This window comes from Protobothrops mucrosquamatus, unplaced genomic scaffold (genome assembly GCF_001527695.2).
Source record: "Protobothrops mucrosquamatus isolate PMUCROS unplaced genomic scaffold, P.Mucros_1.0 scaffold677, whole genome shotgun sequence".
NCBI classification, from domain to species: Eukaryota; Metazoa; Chordata; class Lepidosauria; order Squamata; family Viperidae; genus Protobothrops; species Protobothrops mucrosquamatus.
The window spans coordinates 570,058-580,696 of record NW_015386964.1 but is presented as its reverse complement, the minus strand read 5'-3'; the positions used below and the strand labels follow the sequence as shown (position 1 = coordinate 580,696).

General features: G+C 47.6%; 1 protein-coding gene across 1 annotated transcript in view; it reads right to left on the bottom strand.

Annotated features, from left to right (window-relative positions):
- The window catches only part of LOC107289345 (phospholipase A1 member A-like), a gene marked incomplete at its 3' end in the record, with an annotated part of 19,238 nt that extends 12,098 nt beyond the window's left edge, over positions 1–7,140 (bottom strand). The window contains exons 1-2 of the mRNA XM_029284517.1: positions 6,953–7,140; positions 4,535–4,712 (exon numbers count right to left, since the gene is read on the bottom strand). Of these exons, the coding sequence (XP_029140350.1) occupies positions 4,535–4,712; positions 6,953–7,140 (366 nt within the window). The remainder of the gene's footprint in view (positions 1–4,534; positions 4,713–6,952) is intronic.
- Positions 7,141–10,639: the final 3,499 nt, after the last annotated feature.

The following is a 10,639-nucleotide window of genomic DNA, read 5'->3' as shown; positions in this document are numbered from 1 at the left end:
TTTTTGCTGCACACGGGTTGCCAGATGTTCTAGTGTCGGATAACGGTCCTCAATTTACTTCTACTGAGTTTCAGGGATTTCTTCGGACCAACATGATCCGCCACGCTGCTTCGGCTCCCTTCCATCCTTCCACCAACGGTCTGGCTGAACGGATGGTCCGCGTCGCCAAGGACGCCCTCAAGAAGCTGACTTATGGCAACTGGCATCACAGGTTGGCTGACTTTCTTTTGGCACACCGTACTACTCCGTGCACTGCCACGGGTAAGTGCCCGGCCGAACTCCGCTGGGGTCGTCGGCTCGTGACTAAATTGGACAGGCTGCATCCGGAACGTGTAGCTGCACAGGTGTCTCAGCCACACCCACCACGGGTCCTACGTGAAGGTGATCCTGTCTCGGCCAGGAATTATGGGCCTGGCCACCTCTGGGTACCGGCTGTGGTCTGCAAGGTCTCGGGGCCTCTGTCCTATGAGGTGTCCCTGACAGACGGCCGCGTGCTTCGCCGCCACATTGATCAATTATGTGTGAGGCGGGACTCACCTATGGTTCCTTCTCAGTCTCCTCTAGGGGGGGGAGGAGGAATGGGCAATACATTCTGGGAATCAAAACCAACAGCCAACGATGGCTGTGGGGAGTGAAGCGGGTACTCAACACCCAACCTCCACAGGTGCTTCAGGTAGCAGTTCTCGGGAAAGGGGGTACACAGACACCCCCCCACACACTCCAGCCTGGGAGTCCCACCGGTGGCAGACTAAGTATCCACCCCTAACAAGCAATACTCCAGACACGGAGAATACCTGGGAGCATACTCACAACTCACAACATGCAAGAGAGCAGGCAATACAAAGGGGAACACGTCCCTTGCTGAAAGGGCTCAGAGAAGGATGTCCTCATGCATCAGGGCTAACAGGGAGGCATCCCTAGACCCTAGCACTACAGAACCGAGCCAGGAAACCCGCACTCCATCAGGAAACACGGGAATGAACTCAGAGGGGTTAGACAACTCCATAGAGGGTAGGTCAACCAGGGCCAACAGGGCCCTGACTGCTCAAATACAGGAGACGGGCTGGAAAGTCAAACTGAAGTCACTAGTCATTCACAGGGCACTTCACCTGGTGCAAGAAGCAACGGGGAAGACAATACAAACTCCCCAGGTCTAAGAAGGTCGCTCAGGGTAAGAGGCCCTCCCAAACACCTCGCCGATTACGTAAGGTGAGCAGGTACATAGCAATAGCTGAACTAAAAGTACTGGCTGGTTGTCTTTAAGGAAACAAGGTCGGGAGCCACTGGATCTGGTTCAAAGGAACAGTCCCACACCTTATACATTGTGTGACATTAACTCATCATTAATTATATTACCATCAATAGGATGGCGTCCATGTGGGTGCAATCTTATTTCATCCAGGGGGAAGGGGTGTTGTGTCCTAAGCCTGCAAGAGGCAGGCTCGGGACGTTGCAAGAGTCCCGGGCATTTGCAGAAGCTGCCCGGGACCAGACTGAGCGGCGCCGGCCTTGTGCGCATGCGCAAGGCAGGAAAAGACCGCCTCATGATTGGTTGAACTTGCCCGGGGATCAGAAGGTATAAATAGAGGCCTGCGTGCCTCTGCTCGGGTTGTTCGTAGAATGGAAGCAGAGAATAAAGACTTGTTGGAAATGCTTCGTCTCAAGCACCATTATTCTCCGGACTTAACAGTATAGGTTCTCCTGCTTGAGCAGGGGCCTGGACTAGAACAGGGCTTTTCAACCTTTTCACCCATTTAGGATATGGCTATATCCGAGTACCACCAGTCGCTTAGCAAGGTGTCAAAAAGTCTGCTTGCCTCTAGATGTCCTCTACCATTTGTCGCAAGGTTTGTTTTGCTTGGTCGTAGTCCAATTTGAGTATTATGGCTGAAGAGAAGCCTAGTTTGGCAAGGTTGGACTTGACTGCCTTGATCCATGAAGAGGAGAATTTGTCTTGACGTATTAATGGAGCAAGGCCTTGCAGAGAGAAATTAAGTCTTAGCCAGATATTTAAGGAAGCTATACAGATTCTTGCTTCAACTTTTATCAATCCTGTCTCCAGGCACAGAAATACATTTAAGACACAACGTGGCATCTGGAGAATTGTTCTAATAAATTTGGATTGAACTCTTTCCAATGGTGTGAAACACAAAGCTGAGGGTCCGAGTAAGGCTTTTCAACTTTTTTACCCATTGTACCACTTTTAGGATATGGCAATATCCAACTACTACCAGTTGGCTAGCAAGGTGTCAAAAACTTGACCCCCCCCAAAAAAGGAAAAACGTGATAAAGTACAGGTAGTCCTCGACTTACAACAGTTCACTTAGTGACTGTTCGAAGTTACAATGGCACTGAAAAAAATGACTTATGACCATTTTTCACATTTATGACCGTTTCAGCGTCCCCAGGGTCACGTAATTTACATTCGGATGCTTGGCAACTGATTCATATTTATGACGGTCACAGTATCCCAGGGTTATGTGATCCTCTTTTGCAACTTTCTGACAAGCAAAGTCAATGGTGAAACCAGATTCATTTAACAACCTTTTATATCAAGGGTGTCAAACTCAATTTCATTGAGGGCCGCATTAGCATTGTGGTTACCATTGGGGAGGGGTTCCATCCTTCCTTTTCCCTCCCTCCTTCTCATTCCCATCTCCTTCCTTCCTTCCTTCCTTCCTTCCTTCCTTCCTTCCTTCCTTCCTTCCTTCCTTCCTTCCTTCCTTCCTTCCTTCCTTCCTTCCTTCTATAGGGCTGTCAGGGCTGTATCCAAATCATCTTTTCACAGCCTTGGGGCTATGCAAAATGTGGCTCTTTGGAAACTCAGCCTCTACAAAAAAATTTGTTTTGTTTTGTTTTTACATGTCAGGCATTGTTAAGACTCTCTGGCAGCTTCATTCTTCAATGCATATGGCCAATATTTAAGAATACAGCCCCAAATCTCTTACGCAAACACAATGCATCATGTCAGTTGTAGGACAAATAACATGAGCAAGCATTTTATTTCCTCCCTGGATACAATTCCTGCAGCTGCAGAAAAAGCAGCAAAAATAGAAAAAAGAGAGAATGTGCATTTCATTAATGGAGAACAAAGGAACAGTGAATGACTCAGACTTAAGGGGAAAAATAGACTAAAAATAAATTTTAAAAAACACATGACAACAACATATTTTCTGCCATGGAGCAAGTTTCGAATTGACTCCAGAGTTCAGAGATCTTAAACCAGGGGTGGGGAACCTTGGCTCTTTTATGATTTGTGGACTTCAACTCCCAGAATTCCTGAGCCAGCATGGCTCAGCTTGGAAACCTCTCCCTTTCCCCTCAGTATGGTTGGCTCAGGAATTCTGGGAATTGAAGTACACAAGTCATAAAAGAGCCAAGGTTCCCCACCCCTGTCTTAAATGGTTGCTCTGCGGGAATTGCTTCCCATGAGGAAAGCTGAGTGAGAGATTTACTAAGGCTTTGGAAATGGGCGGAGGAAAGAGGAACGTGGCATCCGCCAGACATTTTTGTTCAAATTGGGCATCCAAAGCAAAGGGAATAAACTGTTGCGGAGTTTTGAAAAACTGCCAGGGCTGCTGCCCCTCTTCCCGAAACAAAGTGCTCCGCACAGCCCAGCCTCATCCCGCATAGCTGCCACGATGCCCGGCTATTTGTCCAAAATGAAGTACAGGTCAAAGCCCCCATAGCAGGCAGTGCCCCCTCCTCTCGCTGCCCCCCTCCCCCGTCACAGGGGACTATCAGGGTGGCCAGGAAGAGCCACTGCAAGGCCCAGGGAAGAGGTCTCTGCACTGCACAAGCCATTCCCAAATCCAGGCAGCCCAAGGCGGTGAAGGTCCCGGGGCTCTGATCCTCCCAAGCTCTTTCAGCGGATGGCTATGCAGCAGCGGCAGCAGCTTCTCAGGGGATCAAATCCTCATGCTCAGAAAGAACAGGAAAAGGCTGTCTGGAGGTGGTTTTTTTGGGGGGTGGTTTCAGATTTCCCTTCTGCTCTGCTTTCCCTCTGGTCCATTTTCAGGGGCGCCTCTGCCTTGCGCTTCCAGCGCAGCCGAGTCCGCCACTGTTGGCCAGGCGATTGGCAACTTCCAGACAGTCTTTTTTCCCAGTTGCTTTGTTTTGCCCCAGATTTGAGGAACGTGGAAGCCCCATCCCCCCTCCTGCCCCCTTCCCCGTGAAGAAAATACCTGGAATCTGACGCTGAGCCCCAAAGAAGCACCAATCAGAAGAAGCGCTGATCAGCTGGAGGCTGGCGCTGATCCTGGCACTTCTGATGAGCTCTGATAGCCCTGCAACTCCAGCCATCTCTCGCTCAGGCTTGTGCGGCGCTACCACTGGTTCAGCTGATTCCCCTCCCCTGCTAACACTTCTCTAGGGTGGTCCCGTACCATCTGACAGGTGCCAATGTATCACAGGTGGTATGTGTACCACCGGTTGAAAAGCCCTGGACTAGAAGACCTCCAAGGTCCCTTCCAGCTCTATTCTATTTTACTTGAGCAACGTTTGATCCAGTATTTTCTCAGGGAGTTCTACTTACCAGTAACTTGCGGATAAAACTAGAAATTTCCAGTCCCAATTTCATAACATTTTCCACTGCAGTAGGATAGGCTGCTGTGGCTCCCTGAACCCAGTCTACAGCAATCACGTTGACTCTGGCTACCTCTAGGAAGGCTTGAATTAGTGCATTTATCCATGACGGTTTGGTGCCTAGTGCCCTAAAGAGAAATACAAGTAAGAGAATGTGGGAGGGCATCTCTATTTATAAAGGAAGGGTGAAGCCTGATCCGCAACGTTTAATGTCCAACAAATCATGAGACCCTCAATTTACAGTAATGCTGATGGGCTCAAGCTGTGTTCATAGCAGATATCTCAGCTTCCTGGAAACTTAATTTTTCAAAATTTGGCTTATTCAACAGCATGTTCATAACCAAGATTTGTCTCTTTACTAGATAATAATGAAGCCATATACTATATACAGAGATCTGTCTACGGCAGTATGCAGAAGTCAAGGCCCACACTTAGATCTGTGACTAGGATTAAGATTCTAACGTTTTTCCTTCCTCCTTCACTATTCAGTGGATACCTTGCTGTTCTCTTGATGGCCTTGGAAGGCACCTATGTGCTTTGTGTTGACCTAAAAGTTCTGTCTAGCCTAGGATTCTCTGGCTCCTTCCTGACTACATTCATTCATCCCTTGAAGAACATCCTTCTCTATATTCTCCTTCCCTTCCTCTTATGGGTATGGAAATGCCAGGTGCCTGTAGTCTGTATGAGTGTTTCTCAATGTTGGCAACTTTAAGCCGTGTGGATTTTAACTCCCAGAATTCCCCAGCCAGCATCATTTCCAAGTGCATTTTAAAAAAACTTTCTAAGTGTACAAATTGGCATATGCTTATGCTAAATGTTATTGTCAGGAAGGGGACTCCCCACCACCACCTCTATCCCTGTCTCCTTCCATTTCTATTTTTCCCATCAGTCAGAATTTCCATTATTTTGTGCATCTCTATCCATCGTTCCTTCTGTCACTTATCAGCGGGAAATGTGAATGTTTTCATCTCTCCTAGTTTTTTTTTTTTTTGAGGAACCCTCTCCATTCCAGAACTCTCCCACCATCTTCAGATGCAGCAATTTCTGCCTCTCATGAAGTCATACAAACCTCTCCCTCCCTGTCCGTAAACATGCCGGAACTGCTGACAGGTGAGTGAGAACTGCAGATGGAATGAATGAAGACGAAGATGAGCTTCATGAACACCATCTGGTAACTTCCCAAAATGGCCAGTAACTGGGTATCTTTTTCAGCAAATGAAATACTTCAGCCTGCCCTTTCTGCACTGAGTCCAAAATATACTCAGATTCTTCTTCCCGTCACAGGATGTGGGAGCTTTGAGGAAAGAGACATGCAAAAGTAAGGGGGGGCTTCCAGGACCCAGAGAGAATGATGGGAAACTAGGTATGTGTTCAGTGTGAGGGGAAGCTGCAGGCAAAAGGTCACAAGAATGACATGTGTAGCTACAAAGAATGGACCAACTAGCTGGGCATATAGTTTCTTAGAAAAGCATATAGAAGGGAGAAATTGGAAAGAAAACAAGATGTGAATTCCAACACGGACGGGGATGGGTGGAGTTCCCTTCCTGACAATGACATTTAGCATAAGCATATGCCAATTTGTACACTTAGAAAGTTTTTTAAAAATGCCCTTGGAAATGATGCTGGCTGGGGAATTCTGGGAGTTAAAATCCACATGGCTTAAAGTTGCCAAGATTGAGAAACACTGATAGAGACTATTCTCAGAGACATTCCCACTGAAGCAATGGGGTGCTAGAATTGGCTTACACCAGCTCAAGAATGCCGATTGTTAAATTTTCTGGAATTTTGTGAGCTGGTCAACAGCCGAGGCAAACCTCAATGCCTAGCCCACTGTAGCTAGCAGTGCAATACAAGGACTATGGAGCCAGCAGAGCCAGTTCTTAAGCATTTAGCTGTACATTGACTTTGGAGAGTCAGTCATTAATGATCAATTCAATGGATCTGTTCTCTTATGTATGTACAGTATATTCATAGATATACTTCAAATAGATTGTACAGATTACTTTTCACTGTTAAAGCAATCCCAATTATCAATACACTACTTAGTCCCATAATGTCAGCCCTTCAAGATAGTCCAGACAAGAAGCACAAACCATGAATATTAACACTACCTTTATTGTAAGTTTACAGTAATAGTGTCTAGCTAGTCTGAAAGGACTTCTCCCCTCCTTCACTGTTATTTTCCAGAAAACTAGGGAGGGGCTCTTCTGGAGCTGCTTCTCACACCCCTTTTCCTTCTGTGGTCTGAGATGCCTTTTGCATGATGGTTGCCTAGGCTGTGGCTCTTCCTCCTCTCTCCCAAGATCATTCCCACATACTATTACATATAACTGGTGGAGGGCATATGTTCACTTTTGAATATTTGTACCTGAAACCATGAATGATTATCTTAGTTCCCAAGCTGGCATTGAATCCGGCCTCCTGGATGTCCTCCTGTTGTGAAAGCAGCTGTCCACAGCTGGGATTGGAAAAGGGAAACAGAAGAAATCGAACTTGGAGATTTGTACCCCATAGTAAATGTGCAGATTGGAACTCAGCACACTGTTGATTTTTCATAATATTTTTAGACTCTGAAATGTAACAATAACAATAATAAACATTAATAATAATGTTAATATGTCAACAGTAGGAGAAGCATCTTCCAGGGAGACCCATTTAAATCCTTATTATTTGTCACTGCTATGATCCCACTTTCAATTATTTTGAAGAAAACAAATCTTGGCTATCAAATAGCAAAAAATGCTAATAAAAATCTCACATGTGCTTTATATGGATGATCAGAAGCTTTATAAACAATTAGAAGTGAAATCCAGTCATCAACAAACACTATAAAAAAATTTAGCACAGCTATAGCAATGGTATTTGGCCTAGAAAAATGTGCTATAATAGCAATAAATTGGGGTAAATGGAATTGAAATGCTGAATGGTCAAATGTCAGAAACCACCAGGATGAAACCTACAGGTATCTGGGTATTTTAGTGGGATAACATCCAAGCATGGACAAGTTAAAAATGTGATTAGTAAAGTGTTATATATTCGGTTCTTTAGGTGTTGAATGAGGCAGAGTGTTGAAACAGCAACAAGTTTATTAACTCAGAACAGAAGCAGCCCTAAAGGCCGCTGCACAGCTATTTATACAGTTAGCCTCTAGGAGGCAACCAATAGGTTTAAAGTAACAGTTTCCCGCCCCAAACCTCATTATCAGCTTGGAGACAGCCAGTCTGGCTTTCAGTAACAGCAACTGTTAAACAATACAGCAATGTAGGTCAGACATTAAGCAAGTGATTTAAAACAGTTGTGGCCAATACATTACATCCCTTCCCGCTAGATGGCTCAAACTCTCAATTGCTGGACATAGTCCTGCAGATATTTAGGCGGCCTTCTTGACTGCTCTGAACATCTAGGGGTTGCAGGGGTTTCCTGGTCTACCTGCTCGCCTGCCCGGCTGGGTAGACCAGGACTCTGAGGTCCAGTGAGGTCAGGTTGACTCAGGTCCCTTTGGCTGGCCAGCCCAAACCAAAGTCCAATCATGCAGCAAAGTCTGCAGGGCTGTCCCTCAGCGCAGTTTGCTGGTCCTGTTCAGCGGATACTGTCTGTCTATCCGGGGGAAGCTCTCCTATGGTCTTTTCCCCGGCTCCTTGAGTAAGAGTTCTGTTGGAGCGTGCAAGCTCCTCTGTTGGGCCGCTGTTGCACGGCCCTTGTGTGTGGCCCTCTTGAGAGGCCTGAGCCAGCGACTGGTTCACTAGCCTCCGACGCAGCTGGTCAATGTGCCAGCAAATGACTTTCCCATCTTTCAGGACTACCTCATAAGAGAGTGGTCCCGACACCTTAACAATCACGGCTGCCACCCACAAAGCCCCTTACCTGTAATTCTGGGTCCAAACCCGGTCACCCACTTGCAATTTCCGAGATGCCTTTGGCTGAGCAGAGTCCGAGGCAACCCGGTCAGGGTGCAGCCTATCCAGCTTGGTGATCAAACGTCGGCCCCATCTGAGTTCGGCAGGGCTTCTGCCCGTGGCGGTACAGGAAGTTCTGCGTTGGCAGAGTAGAAAATCTGCCAGTCTGTGGTGCCAATCTGCCAGTCTGTGGTGCCAATCCCCTGTAATTTTAGTGATTCCTTGGTTGTGCGGACCATGCGTTCCGCTTGGCTGTTCGAGGCCGGGTGAAAGGGAGCCAATGTGGCGTGCCATATTAGATTTGCCCTGAGTAAAGGCTGGAATTCAGAAGCGGTAAACTGAGCCCCATTGTCAGAGACTAACATGTTTGGAAGTCCATGTGTTGCAAAGATTCTGCACAGTTCCTGGATGGTCCTGGCAGTAGTCATAGTAGAGACTGGTGCGACCTCTAACCATTTAGAATGGCTATCTACCACTATTAGAAACAGCTGTCCCTGAAAGGGCCCGGCAAAATCGATGTGGATTCTTGACCCCGGTGTGTGTGTGTCCTCCCATTGGTGGACAGGGGCTTGTGGCATCTCCGGTCTGGATTGCTGGCACGTGTAGCAACCATGTACTTGGGCCTCGATGGCTTTATCTAGCCCTGGCCACCAAAGGTAGCTCCTCACAAGTGCCTTCATCCAGACTATTCCCGGATGACCCTCGTGCAGAGACTCTAGGACCCTGGGCCTTAAAGAGCTCGGGACTATGACCCTACTTCCCCAAAGGATGCACCCCTTATGAGCTGAAAGCTCATCTTTTCTCATGAAGAAACTCTGAAATTCTGGCCCTGGACATTTGTCCAGTCATCCTGTGTGTACCCTGTTTAGCACATGACTCAGCGTTTTGTCAGCTGCTGTCTCAGCAGCTATGTCCCCAGTGTGAAGGGGAGATTCCGGCAAATCCTGGATAGCCAGGTTGCATGCAGCCGGTGCTGGATCTGGCTCCACATGTGGCAGGGGCAGCCTTCTCAGGCCATCTGCATGGCCCATTTCCTTGCCTGGTTTGTGAATCATCCTGTAGCTGTAGGCTGACAGGAAGATAGACCACCTCAGCATTCGAGGAGACAGAATCTGAGGTGTCTGTTTGTTTGTGGTGAACAACCCTAGGAGTGGCTTGTGGTCTGTGAAGACCATAAACTAGTGGCCATACAAGTAGTCATGGAACTTTTTAACTCCGGCCACAATGGCCAGAGCCTCCTTGTCAATTTGCGCATAGTTGCGCTCTGCAGCCGATAGGATCCTGGAGTAATAAGCGATGGGCTTCTGCCTCCCATCAGCCATTAAGTGGCTTAACACAGCCCCAACCTCATATAGGGATGCATCACATGCAATGCAGACAGGCAGGTGCTCATTGAAATGAGTGAGAACTGAGTTCGACGACAGCAGTGATTTGACTGCTTGGAAGCTACTCTTGTGGACACTGGTCCACTGCCACTGAGCTTGTCTATCCAAGACCCAGTGTAACGGCTCTGCCACTGTGGCCTTGTTTGGGAGGAAGGCATGGTAAAAATTCAAAAGGCCTAGGAAAGCCTGAAGCTCTCCCTTTGACTTCAGCCTTGGGGCCTGCTGGATTGCTTTTAATTTGGATTCCGCCGGATGAATGCCTTCGGCATCGATGAGGAAACCAAGGAACTCGGTTGACTCTACCCCAATCTTGCACTTTTCTTTTTTTAGTTTAAGTCCCGCGTCACGGAACCACTGAAGGATGGCCTTAAGCCGTTCAGCCAGAATCTCAACTGATTCCCCAGCAATGAGGACATCATTGAAGTAGGGGGAAATCCCTGGAATTCCCTTGAGCGTGCGCTCCATCACTCCCTGGAACAGCCCTGGGGCTACACTCACCCCGAACTGTAGGCGCTTAATCTTAAAAGCCCCCCCTATGGGTGACAATGGTCTGGGCTACCGCCCTCATCCACGGGCAGTTGTTGATAGGCCTGTGCCAAATCTAATTTGGCGAACATGCGGCCTCCTTGCAATGACGCCAAAATATGGCTGACAACTGGCACAGGGTACGCGTGCTGTTGAAGTGCCCTGTTGAGGGTGCACTTATAGTCAGCACATATTCGCACTTCCCCATTGGCCTTTAATGGCATTACTATGGGGGTCTCCCACACCCCA